The sequence below is a fragment of the Apteryx rowi genome, unplaced genomic scaffold, assembly GCF_003343035.1.
Source record: "Apteryx rowi isolate R43461 unplaced genomic scaffold, aptRow1 scaffold_23, whole genome shotgun sequence".
NCBI lineage: Eukaryota > Metazoa > Chordata > Aves > Apterygiformes > Apterygidae > Apteryx > Apteryx rowi.
Genome location: NW_020448641.1, coordinates 1,889,822 through 1,905,727, shown reverse-complemented (window position 1 = coordinate 1,905,727; position 15,906 = coordinate 1,889,822). Strand labels below are relative to the sequence as shown.

At 45.4% G+C, this 15,906-nt stretch overlaps 1 protein-coding gene across 8 annotated transcripts in view; it reads left to right on the top strand.

Annotated features, from left to right (window-relative positions):
- Positions 1-15,906, top strand: part of MGMT (O-6-methylguanine-DNA methyltransferase) — a 191,522-nt gene that overhangs the window by 131,049 nt on the left and 44,567 nt on the right. For all 8 annotated transcript variants that reach the window (XR_003253473.1, XR_003253472.1, XM_026065663.1 and 5 more), the window contains exon 4: positions 13,884-14,050. Coding sequence is in view for 6 of the 8 variants with exons in the window: in XM_026065663.1 (XP_025921448.1) it covers positions 13,884-14,050 (167 nt within the window). In the remaining 2 variants the exon portion in view is untranslated. The remainder of the gene's footprint in view (positions 1-13,883; positions 14,051-15,906) is intronic.

Here is a 15,906-nt window from a genome sequence, read left to right as displayed (position 1 = left end):
ACATTTTTTTTCTACACTTAAGGATTTTATTATTCTGTCCTTGCCAGAAAACACATTTTAAGAGCTTGGATTCAAAATTACGTATGACCTCAGTGCTTTAAAATACAATTACAATAACTATCCATTTAATAGTTCCCAAATTTTTTTTTCTTTTACTTTTGACATATGGTCACTGTACTTACGTCAGTTATTAAAGACATTATTTGATGCTATGCTAACTCTATAACATAGTGCAGCTGCTGCAGTAGGCAGAGAGGGATGACAAGGGGTGTGGAGGAAGGGTCTTCCATAAACTGCTTCCGAGGTTAAATCGCTATATGGTCTCATATCACAAGCTGTACGTAGGTAAAGAAGAAACCTGTCGTACTTGATAAGAGAAATTTGTATTATTTATATGGAACAGAACAAACCAATTTACAAGAAAGGCACTTAAGTGGGAGGTTTATTTATTAATGAGGGTGGCACACAAGTTAATGGGATTGTAATGCAGATGCACCTAAAGCCCAGAGGACAGCAATCTCCAGGCATGGTTCACCACTTCGGGGGGAAAAAAGAAAAAGAAAAAAAATAGTATACATCCAAAAGCATGCAAAACACAGAGTTATGTAGACTGCGGTTTTGTTTGTTGCGTCTCGGACAGGCCTTTGGTGACCGCCTGGGTCCCCCCTGCCGTCGGAGGTCGCTTACAGCTCCGCGATGTGCCGAGCCCGCTGCTCCGGCGTGGTCAGCTCCCGGCTCCGGTGTCCAGCCTTCAACCAGCTGCTTTTGAAGCAGGAGTTTACAGACTCTGATTTCAGTTAATTATAACCGCAGCTTTTTTGAAACTGCATTTTTATTGGTTTTATTGACGTGCCCTCCTGTTTTTCCAATCCGGTGCCTGGGGTTTGCTTAGTTAGGCGGGAGAAGGAAAGCCGTAGGAGGCCACGGGTACCGGCCACGAGCCGGGCATCCACGTTCGGGTCCCGGCACGCGRTGCTCCCAAACGGGCGGCCCGGGCACGGCAGGCTGCTGCAGCGTGTTCTTCACTGGGTAGGAACATTTCAGGAAAAGTCCTGCAAACCCCTAGGAAAAAAATCCCAAAGGGTGTGAGAGGTGGGAGAAGATCTCCAAACCCTGCAGAAGAGCTTCAGAGAGAGAGGGGATATACGTGCTAACTGTGCTATCCATCAGGTAGATGCTGAAAGGCATATTCCTCCGAGGTTTCCAAGGATAGTTCTCTTTTGTGAGATGGAGGATGTTTTCATGTATTTCAAAGGCCTTGGTCTCCCGCGGAGAACAGGTTTCCTCGGGAAGGCTGCGGAGAGCCGTGTCCCCGGGCAGCCCTGCCGTCCTCGCCGCTCGGACGCCGGCCCCTCTCGCTGGACCACGCACCGACTGCAAGAGCACGGGGCAAATGTCATTGAGAAGGTGGACGTTAATCCCACTGGATTTGTTGGCTAGTTTACCGGCTAGCGCTACCTGGCAGGGTTTTAAGTAACACGAGTTAGCAGCGTTCTCGGCGCGTTCTGTTCTCTGCGTTGGTAAAGGGCCTCTTTTCCCACCTCCAGTGCTCCAGGTGTTTTCTTTTCAGCAGGCAGATTCTTAATGCTTAATGCTTTTAAAGTCCAAGGTTTGGTTTTGTTTATCCTGCCCTCTGTACTGTAAAAATGATAACGTTTGTGATGTTAACCGCTGTAATAACCAAATGCTTGATGAAATCTTAATCCTCTCAGGTTTTTTACATATTTTTAAAGAAAATCTGGCTTTCTCTTCACTTAGAATTTTTTTTAACAAACTTCCATAGTTCAAGACTATGCACAAGTTTCTTTTCAGATAGAAGTGGAACAATAAAGCTACGAAATCTATTGAGAAATTGAATTTTTTTTTCTCTCTGCAACATACTTCGCTTTGCCCAGTGAAGAGTCGGAGGAAAGTAGAGCAAATATAAGTGAGTAGCGCTGTGCGAAGCAAGAAAGGTTAATCCTTCAGGGTGCTGGACTAAATCATTTCCAAAGGTAGAATACGCTGCTGCCGTGGCTCGCTCGTGCCTGCGACCCAACGTGGAGGGCTCGATTAGCTCTGTGCAAACAGGAGGGGGCTGAGAGCCCGCGGAGCTGCCCGGGGCCGGCGCCGAGGCACGTTTGAGCCAGCGTCTCCACTAGCGACGCGCGCAGGTGCCACCCTAAGGGAATTCAACTGTGTTCTTACAGACAGACTCCAAGTATAATGTAGTTACGGCAACGCAAGATTAGAAGCTGGAAACTTGATTTCGGGTCTTTGTTTTGTTGCTGACTGTAGTTATTCCTGCACAAGTCACTCAGAAGAAAATGTATTAAACTTTGGCTGTTAGGAACCGTAGATTTTGATCGCTGCACAATTGTCTTTATTTCATCTGACGCTAAACCACAGTGACTCCGAGTGTTTCTGTGGTGTCCAAGTGTTCATAACTGGCGAAAAAAGCACCATTTCTTTGCACTGGTGCTAGAAGCCTCGTAGTAACGGGGGGGAGGGGGGAACTGGCCTTGGGGACTTTGCTCCGTTTCCTGCCGTCCTTCCTCCCATACGGCTGCGTTACTTGCCTGGGAAGCTAGCATTGGAAAACGCCCTTTTGAGCTGCGTTCGTAAGAGGTTTCCAATTTGTGTGTATCTTGGTTCGTTTTACTAGGCTGGAGCGGTGGCCGGAGCATCGGCAGGTGATGCTGGTCAGGGTTCTTGGTGCTCGCTCCCATCTTGAATTGCTGCACCAGCACGCGGGGAGACCGACTTCTGAAGCTGGAGTCCAGTTCCAGTGATTCAGCCGGAAATTTTCCTCCTGCAATTTCCCCATGTACCAACGGAGCTCACAGAGCTATGTCTTGCCAGAGCAGTGTAAGGAGAGTAATGGGTATTTTAACTGCCTGAGTTGTGGTGGGTTTTTTTTTAATCCATGCATAATTGGGAATATATATGTCTTAGATATGTAGAAAAGATGTAAATTTTGCTTCAGATAGCAGTTAACAGCCGGATTCTTACTGTAAGGCACGCTTCTGAGTAGAGGTGGTGGGTTTTCAGTACAAGGTGATGCCATATGGCAGTTGCACACGGAGCAGGGAAAAAGTGGAGCCGAAGCGAATGTGCTAAAAGGTAGAAGCTAAGCACAGAACTGAAGGCAGGCTGGTACGCGCTCGAAGGGTCCCCCGCAGCCAGCCCTAACGCAGTTAATTGCCTGTGATAAAACCGACCCTGGAAGTCTGAGGGGAGGATTCTTTTATATAGGAAAAAGTGTTTTGTAACAATTTCTTGTAAGCGCTAAAATTAACTGACTTTCTTTTAACCTAATTATAGATAGAACTGATGATATCACCTATGTTTAATGTTGCCTAACATCTTTGGTGGGAATGTGCTGTCATTTTTAACTGCTGAATTTTAGCTTTTTGGTTTAAAACATCTCATGTGAAATGTCTACTTAATTGTTGTTGGTTGAGAGTCTTTTGGGTGTGCGTTTGATTTCCTCCATTCTCACTCTAGAATAGGTTGATTCCTTCCAAGTAGAAGAAACAGAGAAGTTCAGGGTTTCTTCTTTTTTTAGACAAATCTTCCAGTTGTTCTGCTGCAAAACCTACTGATTTGGAACAGAAATATTTGTGAAGAGACTATCCTGATATCAGGAATATTTTTGTTCTCCAAATATAACCACGCTGTAGGCCTTTGAAAAGTCTTCAGTCATTAATAGCTTAATTCTTTGCTGATGGTATATTTTTAGAAAGGACCAAGTAGAGCAGTGTTTTTCCCTGCAGTTACTACTTTTCTGGCAACTCTAGGTCACCACTGTGACTGACGTGTTACACCATCAGCTTGATTTACTGTCCGTTTTATTCCCAAGTCCTGGTTTCCCAGTCGTTCCTTCTGCATACATGTTAGCTGGGGCTAAGTTTCTGCCGGGAGTGAAAGCAGGCCCTTTGGGGGGAAATGCAGCTGCTTTTGAGATGGACCACCCTGGACGGTGAGTCAAGCCGTTGGCTGGCGGTGACAACTCCATTTCTCGTGCAGAGCCCAGCAGCAATACAGCTGGAGGGTGCTGCTGACTGCCTGTTCCTTGCTCTGCCTGAATGACTTCTGCTAGCACACGTGAGGTAGAAATGTCCAGAACGAGATAGGGAGACAACAAGGCTTAGCCTGGAAAAAATTTAGTTGGGAAGGAAAGAAATCAGTACTTGAACTAGTGACCAATGCAGAGGTGGAACCTGAAATCCACTGTAGGGAGGTCAGATCGAAAAAAGAGCGGTCCTGAGATTGCCTGACCCATAGCTACGGGTGATGGGCGGGAGGATGGGTGGTGGCCAGGGTAGAAAAAAGGTGGAAAACTGAACCTGGACAATGTTCGGGAGAAGGAAGGAGGCTGGCGTTGGCTGGGCAATGAAACCGGCACTCTGGAGGCCTTTGGGAGCTGGGGCTCCTGATAGAAGATGGAGATGGATGTGAGGAGCCGTAACCTTTTAGTGGTTTGCCTTGCACCTTGCCAGAGATCTTTGTCTGTAATCAGATATACTTCTCTGAAAACACGATAAATATATTCAAGAGAAATAAGCCAAGACCACACACACTCTGTTGTTTTCCTGTTTTCTTGTGGTCGTAGAAAAGTCTGCCTCTGGCTGATTGTTTTGTTTCCTCCGCGGTCTCGCAATAGTGTGTCCCAGGGCAAGATCTGGTTTGAAATCTGTGTCTCTTTATATAGGATTCCAATCAAAACTTTAATGGCACAGGGCAGTGAGTAGCATTTAATGACCTTCAGTGCTATCACTTGAGTCTTTTGGGCATTGACATTGATTTTCCTTATCTTGGCATGTGAAGACAGGAGTCTCACTCCCTTCTTTAAAGTGTTTGCTGGTACACACTAGTAGTGCGGAATAATCAGGCAGCATCTTTCCAGGCATCACGGCTGGCAGCAACGATGGGCTGCACACACTAGTTTCTTAGACAACCTCCGTTCAGTACCTGAACTTAACATCATTAATTGCAAAAGTTGGAAGAAAGACTAGTCCGTATTGATACCTACGTGTTTTACTCAAGAGATGCATCTGTGTTTGAAATCTCTATTTGATACCCAATTTTTTGTGCAGATGTTCCTGTTTCATTTTCAGGGTAAAGGAGAGGTACAATTTTAACGCAGAACTTCCAACCAAACAGATCCCTAACAATTTAAATCCTCAATAATAGATAAAGGCAGAATGGGAAAAATATTATATGGCAAGGAGTAAATCTTACAAAGTTCTGAGTTCTTATACCCTTCCTTAAATGAATCAATTTCTTCTGAATAGGTCTTAAAAGGAACTGTGATGGCAGCAGTTCAACAAGAAGTGGGGGTTTCTTTCTCTTTATTGCAGCTCTCATCCTTCCTTTAATCTGTTGCTATTAACGTACAGGCACTTCATTTAAAAGAAGCTAAATTAAACTATGCAAGAATGTGCTTCTTGCATGCATTTTTAGCTTAGAAAGCTGCTTTGTTCATTGATTCAGTTGTGAAAAAAAAAGCAACACAGACATACGGCTATTTGAACTCTTTATTTGCCACATTTGCAATATTAATAACACTGTTGCTAGAAGTTGTCACATCAAGTAAAAGATCTTCATTCCAGACTGTCTTTTGGGGCCAAACCGAGACTGGATGCATGCATTTAATAAATTGTAGTCTCAAGTAGTCATTTTTGTAAATAATTAGCTTCAGTGAAAGAATAAGTTAGCATATTGTATGCATCTAATGTTGCAAATGTACATACAGCAAACTTTCCTATTAATCAACAGTCAAGCACTGTAAGTTGGGTCTCATACATAATGAATTGTTCTTAAACCTCCTGGGTTTCATTGATAGAAAAATAAGAGAAAACACAAGTGTAGTAAGCTTTTGAATAAAATTTAACGAGATTGCTCTGCATCCTGTAATTGTTTTGGAATCATTAGAGACCAGATAATTCATCCGCAGTTTTGGGGTGGCTTTAGCCTTCATCTATCAAAGAAAGACTATTTAAATTACATTTAGGTGTTGATAAAATGCATTTTTATTTACTTTCATAATGAAGGCTTCAGTAAAAATGCCAGCTGAATGTATGTACAGTATTTAAAGCATAATGCTGCACGATTGAGTCTTCTTTTAATGTTAACTTGTGTGTTCTAATTGCTACTGATTTTTTCTGTTTGATAAGTAGCACTCCAGTTATATTTCTTTAAGCAAAACAGTGAGTTGGAGAGTAAGACAAGCAGGCGAATGCTAGATAGAGATAGCTAGATATAAGAAAAACAGTGAAACAAATCAGCCTTGGCTCTTCAGGCAAGGCAACTTTTTATACAGACCTGATTTCCGTTGACTTCATATGCGTGAGAATTGCGTGTAGGGTTGTCTTCAATCATTTGCTAAATAAAACAAGAAAATGCCATTGATAAAATATAAAGTGCATAGCCTTTTAAGTTGTTCTTCCCCCTCATATCTATTTAATGACAGAAGAGCTAGTTTTCAGAAAATCTGCAGTGAGTTCTATTGCTAATTTAAAAATTTATTCTGGAATGCAAAGTAAGTGGTGACACTTTCCCATCCCCCAATGATGTCTTTAATTAATTGTATTACTAGATTTAACTTCTAATTCAGCAGATCTCTCTTCCGTAATGACCCCAGCGAGATCGGTTAGGGGCCATGCTCGTGCACGCTCCGCTGCGACTGAAACTTCCAGGTTCAACACCCGACAGCCGTTGGGTCGCGCTCGCTCCTCGTGCAGCTGCAGGTACCTCCTGGTGTTTGAGTCACCTGTCAGGCTCGGACTACGGTAGGTCTAGGAACTCCTCCAAATTAACTGCACTAATGACCTTAAGCCATGCAGATACTTGACCCACCTGATGTGTCCCAGTTGATCAATGCCTAAGGCAGAGTTTAATCGCTGACGCTGGCTGCCAGGAGACATCCTGTATCTACGGTAACTTGTTAGTTAGTTGAGCCTGTCTGCGAGGCAATATCCAGAGAAACAGGGATGGGGAAGGAGGGCAAGCGTTCACACGCAGGAAGGGTACGTGAAGTCTTCTGGCTGCGGCGGTGTCTGTTAAGTGTGACACCTCATGTGGAAAATGACCCAAGGACCCTTTTTTTCTCAGTGGTCTCGAACTGCTTAGAGACTCTGTGGTCTTGTCTGATGCTCAGAAAACTGTTTTGCTTCTAAAATGAATCATAGAGGGAGTATGGCTACAGCCTAAGCTCTTCCCTAAGGTGATGACAGAATTCTACTGTAATTCTACTGGGCAATATTCCCAAAAATGTTTTCCTCTCCGCCCATGGGCAGATTCTTCTGTAAGATCCTTTTCCATAAGCCTGATGTTAAAAAGCCGTACTTTTTTTCCCTGCTATGAGGGTAAAAGCCATTCAGAAGTCCACCCACATGCTTATTTTTGCTTGACGTTAAATAGGTCTGCAGTCTCCAAGAGCACCATGTCTAAATTGCTGTCAGATTGCATCACGCATTCCTGCAGCCTGGCAGGACTACAGCGTCATGTCAAAGCCTATTCTTTATAGTTCCAGTCTGCTACAGCAACAGGCCTCTGGTCTTTCTCCCTTAACAAGAAGATTAGCATGACAGCCACATGGAGTCCTTTACGCGCATTCACAAAACACTTGTTGAGGTTGGGCTTCAATTACAGAGCAGAACAGCAGTGGAGATTTGGTCTCCCTGACGTTGAACTCCTTTTGGCCCTGCCAGTCCAGATCTCTCTAATGTGCTTACTGTTTGGGGAAGATTTCTGTAATCTTTTACAATTTTTGTTTTTGGGAGAATTTTGAGAAAAAACTTTTAATGTTGACGTATAAGATACTGACTAAGGGAAGGGGGGGGCAGAATTGCTGTTTTATTTCTTCCCTCTCTCCCCGCAGTCCCCTCTCACCTTTATTAAAGCATATCTATTGGAGTCTTTTTAATCCTTAAGGGATATGGGATAATTCTGATAATTTTTGGACCTGTTCAAGACACAAACTTCTAAGAAGTCAAATGGCCAAAGAAGCATCAAAATGCACGTGAGAAGAAACACTCGTGTGTCTCACTGGTAGTTCTTCCCATCCTCTTTACCCCAGCCGGGAGGTACTCTCCAAAGCAGAGAAGCTGAGTATTGTACTACCCTATAAATATACTTGCAGATTTCCAGGGACAAACTGCAAAGCTTTCTATTGCAAGTTTAATTAAGATTTAGTATCTATTTCTGCCAGGAAGTTCAGTCTCTTTTTCCTGGTTGTAAATCTGGCTACTTGTCATGAAAACGTAGGGCCTGGAGAGTTTGGCACTGGAGAGCAACTGAGCTGTAGAAACAGCCAAGGCACGTCAATATTTTGCTTCAAAGGCAGAGGTGGTTTCTTTCTCCCCCTTCTTAGCTGCTCAGATGTCTAACCGCCGCACCTTCTGCAGAAGTTGTTTCTGATCCTTGTCTTCCCACCTCCTCCTCTGCACCCTTCCTTCCTTTCTTTCTTCATCTGTCCCCATTTGGCTTCATGATATTGACCTCKTACTACCCTGATTTCATTGCTGGAAAAACACACAAAAAAGTTGCCTAGGCACTTTGCCTTCATCTGAAGGGTTTGTCCGCCTCTGGGGAAAGGGGGCGAGCACTGCTTTGGAGGTGGAAAGCCGGTGGCACGGCAGTCAGTATATAAAGGCTCCCTGGAGCGAAGGCAGGCTGAGAGAGGGTTTTAGTGAGATTYTGTGCCACCTGCATTATGACGAGAACAGCTCGTGATTACTTTCACAGCACTCAGGTCGGTCATACAAGGATTCAAAAGCCTCTTAATTAGGATCAATATTTTTACAATTTGATACACTAATTGTTGGTTTTGAATAAAAGTACTCATGGTCTTTGTTCAGGGAGTACAGTGAGGGAAATTATGGACATCCTTAAAAAGAAAACATAAAAAAGGATGTGCCTGGATGTCCAGAGATCGTTATTTTCTAAATATCTGAAGATAATAGGATATTGCAAACCTGATGATCTTCAGTGCCATGTGTACCACAGTGTCAAAATACAACGTAGTTGGTGAGTGACAGCCTGCGAGAGACCAGAATTAACATGATAGATTAGAAGATTGAGAAGTTGTATGTAAAAATATACATTCCATAGGTTTTTGTTGTGGGGGTTTTTTTTGGTTTTTCTTTTGTCTTTATCCTTGCTGTTACCTGAGTGGAACTGTTGTAGTTGTTATAGTCATATAATAATGTATTTACCTGAGTCTGCACGTATATGCCAGTGGCCAGGAGCTAACTGCACTCTAAGGGCATGAGGAGGTGCAATTTTGATTCTTGTTAGCTTGGGGGCTCTTTTGTTTCGTCCTTTAAACAGCTTAAGATAGAGGAGAATCTTCTTTAGCTCTCAGCATCCGTAGCGGTGTGCGTAGACCTCCTCGAAGGGTAACCACTGCAGGGTGAGGTAGTCATCCAGGGATAAAGCATTCAGGTGTGTCTGGTTACAGGCAGTGCAACCTGGCACTGTGTGTTATGTTCARCCAAGCTATTAAGTTTAAGAGTTGCAGGTGCCTATATGACATTGTCATAATACTTTCCTACATTTTCCTTTATCCTAAGGAAATTGCCAGCAGAGCCGGTGTAGTATATTCTCCTTACTTTAAATGACAGTTCAAGGTCCATCTTGTAATGTTTCAGTTCAGTTTTGTTAAGGACGGGTTGAGGCAAAAAATATCTCAGAAATAAAATAAATCATTAAGTAAATTGATACCAGTTTAGAACATGGCTACCCACAGTGGTGTTGTGTCCTGAAATGTCGTGTTTCTCTGGTTTTCATAATGGCTAAGCTATTCAGAATGATCCTGCAGCCAATTTGCTGCTTACATGTTTGTTTTGGAAGCATGTTGGCCACTTCCAGTTCTTGGCAAATGGTTTGGAAGAAGCCTGCTAAACTGAAACAGGTGGTGATTCTGATTTTCTCCCCCTCTGTTAAAACCAATTTTTTCCTTTATTTCATGGCATGCAAACATATAAGAAGTCATAAAAGAGATACGACTGGGATAAGAACCTCCCAAAGAGCCCGGTCGGCTGTGTGGGTGCCAGAGCCCCGTGGTTTCCTTACGTTTGTCAGGCTTAAAAAAGCAGCATAAATGGAAATAAATGTGCAGGACGTCAGAAGGAGCGGCACAGGCTGGCTGTCCTGTGTGTAGTAAGTCTGCCCCTGGGATCCAGTGGATTCCCTTGGCTAGGGACCGAACGTACCGTGGGTCTTGTGCTTCACCACCAAGGACTGACCTGAGGAGCTGGAGCTCCGCCGGCAGCGGCAGTCGTTCCTGGCCTCAGAGCGAGTCCTCCCTTGGCCAGGCTGGTGAGAAATGGGCTAAACTGCGTCAGCCAGAAGCTGGTCCTTGCAGGTTTTGCAGCAGCAAAGTTAAGGTCCTTTGCTCGTACTAACAGGGGAGTGAGATGCACATTTCTCTCCAAAGTTTCTTGCATTTTTAGATGAAAATGGTTATTTTATTTTCCGGTATAAAAATAAAAATTAAGTTTTGTTGAATCAGAGGTTCAAAACAAGCTTTCCATAAGTAAAGCATAGTGCAAATGGCTGCTTGGGCTGTCATGTTGTTAGCTGTTGGCTGTTGGCCACTGGTGGCTGTGCAGCCAGGAGAAAGTCCCTTCCTCTAGGGATCACTGAGGGGAAGAACGTTAATGCAGCAGGTGCCCTGGTTTCTGCTTGTTCATTGCTAAAAACTGGGTACAAGTAATTAATATAGATGTTGGATGGGTGCCTCTAATATCCAGTTACCTTTTTCCTGTCTTTCTTGAATTAGAGATGATAAAATATTAATGTATACAATAGGGTGTTCAGAAAACTTCCAAGGAAGCATAATATTGAAGAGAGGAATTTCACATGGCGGGGGGGGGGGGATTTTACATCATCTAACTCGTCTGCTCTCCTTTTCTTCTTATGGATGTTTTGGGACTACTTTTGCCTTACTTTTTGAAATGTATGTATGGTTTAGTCGGACCAAAGTATGGCTTTGAAGCCTCAGAAAACTGTTTTAAAGACAGCTGGCGTTTTAAGTTGAATTTTTAATGAGTAGGTAGTTTGTGGAAGGAATGCTGCTATGCAACTTAGGAAAGAAAAAAGGGAGGAGGAAAGAGAGGGGAGGAGGGCCAGTAGAAGACCTGTGCATTAGTTATGTTCTTTCTTTATCTTTATTAATGCTGTCAAATTCCCAGGAATAGTTGTTAGCATTTCTACCCAAGTGAAATTAAGGTGAAGATTTTTTTTTTTTAATCTTTCTGCCATTCAGAAGCTCTCAGCCTGTATGTTGGCGAATTGGCTTTGTGTTCTACAGGAAAATAAATCAATGAATTCCTATCAAGCACCATTTCTTCTTGTTCTCYTGACCCGTGGTGGAAGGTGGCGTGTTGTGAAAATCTGTGGTGGTGAAGTGGCGGGAGAACTGAACATCTGGAGATGTTCAGCAGTGACAAGGCACTATTCTTGAAAACAGCCATAAAAAAATTAAGCCTTGCACTATCTGAACAGTGCTGCCAAGGAACACCGATATTCTGTAGCTTACTTTTAAATACGGAGCTAGTGGCCTGAAGGTTGAGTCGGGCCCTTTGGCAAAGCCCCGAGCAGCCCCTGCCCCAGCGCTGGCCTCAGCGGTAGGTGTTGTGCCCTGCTGAAGCCTGGTTTCTGGCTCCCACCCATTTCAGGGGAGGAGAAGGTCCATCGCCTGCTGCTCTTCTAGAGCCGGAGGAAACTGCAGTGCCGTTTTGCCAACTCGCCGTTGGAGCGGATGGGGGAGAGCTGCGATTCCAGCTGTTCGTTATCTGTTTCCTCRCAGAGAGAGCTGGTGCAGAGCCGTGAGGAGATGCAGTCTCTCATTTTTATTATGATATTACAGTCCAAATCATTTCCAGACTCCAGAGTATATGAAACAAGATGATGTGAAAACCATAAGGTTGCTAGTTTTGAATGCTTTCTCTGCTCTTCTGGATAAATGGAGCAGAAAAGTCTACCAACTTCTCTTGGAGATTTCAAAGGCATTATTATATTCTGTAGTTACTATACTGTAGTAGCTTTAACAGTCTACAATAAAACTGAGCCCTGTTCTGCTGAGCGCTGTACATGTGCAGAATAAAAGATGATCCTTGGTGTCGAGAACTTGGTCTGATGTCCATATCATACAAATCGTCCTGGGAAAAGGTTATGCGCAGATTCTCCTTCAGTTAAGTCTTTTTTTAGCCAAGAGGTTTTTACATGCCAAAATAACATAAAGTAGACCTCACTCTATATAGCAAATCGATACTATTTTCCTTTCTCCCCAGAGAAAAATCAAAAGTTGTAATTAATCCGGACAAAAAATGGAAAGGGAGAACTATGCCCGCACTCACTCGTTAGCATCTGGCAACCCGGATCCTACGCTGCTTTTTCGTGTCCTCGTGTTTTTCTTCCGCTCCAAGCGATCAGCTTGGTGTGTTCTTGGGCTACCGGAGTATTTTGTCCTGCCGCCGCGTCCCTGTTCTTCTGCACCACTTTCCAACGAGTAAGCGTGTGGCCGTCAGCTAGGATGGAGCTAACGGAGTATTTTCTCTCATCCGCAGCATACTGGAGCATACTGGGGGGTTCGTTTTGTTCTGCTCTGTCCCCAGAGCCGGGCGGCAGCACCGCGCTCGTTCTCCGTCTTGCTGCCGGCGGCTCAGATCCTGCTGCCTTGACTYTTGCAAGGGGGTCCGGACGCGAGCAGGCGGCCGGCTGCCCTCGCGGTTTTGGCAGTCGCTCTCGGTGCTCTCCGCTTCTCGCCCTTCCCAGCGGCGCGGGAGCCGCGGGCGTTTCTCCGCCGCGCGTTGCTGCCGACGGCTGGGTGTGTTTGCGGGGCACCGAGACGCGTCCCGGGAGCCCTCCGCGACGCACCCGCCGCAACGCAACCTCGCRACGTGCCGGAGCTCCCCGCCGACGCCGCTGTGCTGAACCCGGAGCAGGCGGATGGGGAAACGGGCCTGAATATTTGCAAACGCTGCATTTATATTTCCAGTACTCTTGTAGCGGCATTGCTTTTCTCCCGGAGCAAAAGAAGAAAAGACCAGCGAGGGGAAAAGTACATCTCCGTGTTTGTGGGTGCTTTCTGTTCGTCTGCCTCGTTCTTGAGCTTGCTGAAAATATGAGCTGCCATTTGAAATTAAATGAATTCTCAATTGCTTCCTTCCAATTCAATCAGGGGAGGGAAGCAGCAGCGGGCCCGGCAGCCGGCAGGGATCGCGGAAGCGGAAGGCGCTGCTCCTGCGGGAACGGCTTCCTCCCCGGAGCCGGGGCCGCTCCGGCTGGAGAAACCCCGGCGCCGCTCTGCCGCGCGGGGACGCGCTCCCTCCGCAGGAGCCCGGTGCAGTCTTCGCTCCTCGCTCCCGACGCTTCCCGCTTCCCCGGGGCGTTTTCCTCTCACCTTGCTTCATTACCGGGGTTCTACAGGTGCCAATAACCTTGTGTTGACATTGCGTTTCAGGAGCTGATAAAGAATCAGGTTTGGAATTGCCACTACGAATTATCTCACTGTTGTCGGAGTGGGAAAACAAAAGAATTTGAGTCTGTGGCTCAACGTTCAATGCTTTTGATGTTATATATTTGCCTGCTAATGTGGGGATTATGAATATTCATTTTTATAATGCAAATGTCAAATACTGTAAGCGATGCGAAGTTCAGCCTCTCTGCATTAGAAAATACTGAGAGGCTTTCTCRTTCAGGGGAAAAAATTGCTTTATTACCATTTCTTTTATAATTGGATTTCCATTTTTCCCTCCCACGCTGCGATATCGTTTCCCGTTCGACGACGAAGCAGGTCTTGCGTTAACTTTTTCCCCTCGTTCAGCGGCAGCGTTATTCGCTCTGCTTGCTGCACGGCTCTTCGGCTGACGGCGTTGTTCTCTCCTTTGCAGTGCCGGCGAGGCCCGGGCGACGTGCGAGGTCATCGGCAGCGGCGGTGGCGGGACGCTGCCGGCACCGCTGCAGCAATGCGCGGCCTGGCTGCGCGCCTACTTCTGCGAGCCGGCGCTGACGGCGGCGCTGCCCCTGCCCGCCTTCCACCACCCGCTCCTGCGGCAAGGTAGGTCCCCGCGCCGCCACCGCCGCGTTTCCRCCCGCTCGCACCCCGGCTGCCTGCAGCGGCTTTTGTCTCTCCGTGAATGTAATCCCTCCCCAAATCCCCAGCAAAATCAGTTGTCAGTTTGGCGTGTGGGAAATTGCACGCATTTTTATAGACACGCACCCTCGCCAGCAGTATCTGCCTCTATTGCTAATGGCCGTTTTTATTCAAATTTGTACAAATGATAGGTTTCCTCTTGTTATTACGCTCTCTTATTCTTAAATATCTCATGCTAGCCGCAAGCGGGAGAGCAAAATCAAAACGCAGTGGTTCTGCAGGATGCTGTGCAGGTAATCGGGTTGTTCTTTTTGGAAGGCGGAAGTCTTCAATCTTGCTAGCTTTTCACCGTACCTTTATTTCAGTGGCAAATGTTTGCACTAATTATTGCATGGTATGAAAATTTCTCAATGCAGCATCTTTCATAGACAAATTACGAGGTAAGTACTGAGTATTTTCAAAACTTTCTGAAACTTGTGTGCTGCACTGTGTCCCTCTAATTTTTGCACAAATATTATTTTTGGCAACTGCTAATACAATTTTTTTTAGAAGTATTAGTGAAACTTTCTTATTAACTTGTGGGAAATTACGAAATAATGAAACTGTGGTGCACCATTTGTCAAAAATGCCAAAGTGTTAAACTCCAGAAAGTGCTCGTGCAGTGCAGCCTTTAAGTCAATGAAATCCGACAGTTTCTTCACATTTTTTATTGGATGGGTTGAAGTTAAAGAGTGCTCTTGTGAGAACTTSGGGGTTGGAGGGAATATGAGTGGGTGGAGCGGGGTGGGGAGGTTCCCGCCGCAATTACTGCTGTTCACGTCGCGCCTAGTCTTTGGATCCAAACAGAGGAGTTCTGGTTCCAAGAAAACCCACCAGAAGCTTGTAAAACATTTAAATAATGCTTGTTCCTTTTCCTAAATTGACTGCTGARTTTTTTTTAGCGTGGCTAATATTTCCTGCGCGTAAGTATTGCTGGTGTCGCTTTTGCTGCTGGTTTGGGGTGTCGCGCCRGGGTACGCTTGCGCTGGCGGAGCGGTGCCTGTCTCCGGGCAGCCTGGGATGGGACGGGATGGGACGGGACGTGCTGGAACGCCTCCGGTCCCGCGGCACGGTTCCACGCTGCCTGGCAACTCCGCGGCTCCCGGCCCTGCCGCAGGTGGGCTTTTCCACGGAGCGGGCGCCCGCAGCCRGCTCGCTTCCCACTCAGCAGCCTGGCCTCGTACGGAGCAACAGCCGCAATGGGCTTTGACCTTCTGTATCACACGTTCAGCGTCTTGCAGGACTGAGGTATGGTTTCCTCATTTTCGCGTGTGCAGGTCCAGGTTTTTTTAATTTAGTTCAATTATTTGTTCCTGGGCTAAGAGCAGGTGTGCATGTTTTATGGTGGGGGGAGGCAAGTACATAATGGAAATGCTGACACAATTAATTGGCACAAATCACACTGATGTGATACTGTTTTTATATACCCTCTTGCATTCTCTTCTCAGTAATTCTTTCATATAATAGAATAAATTGGTATTGGAAGGAATGTGGAAAATACATGTCAAAAACTTTAAGACGTTATTTTAAAAAGTTATTTAGTAGAAAGGTAAGGTCAAACTGCATTGTAATGGAATATATGCTACATTTCAATTTATCTGTAAGTCAGAATTACAGTATTGCTAAATTAAGAATTTGGTATTTATTTACTTTTTCACATTTACACTTGAAAGTGCCTGCTGATTCCTCCAGGCACTTAAAAATGCAGAACAAACACAAGCGCGAGAGTAAGCATCCGACGCGGCGAAGCTTCGCCTCCTCGCCCTGGCTGCCGTACGGTA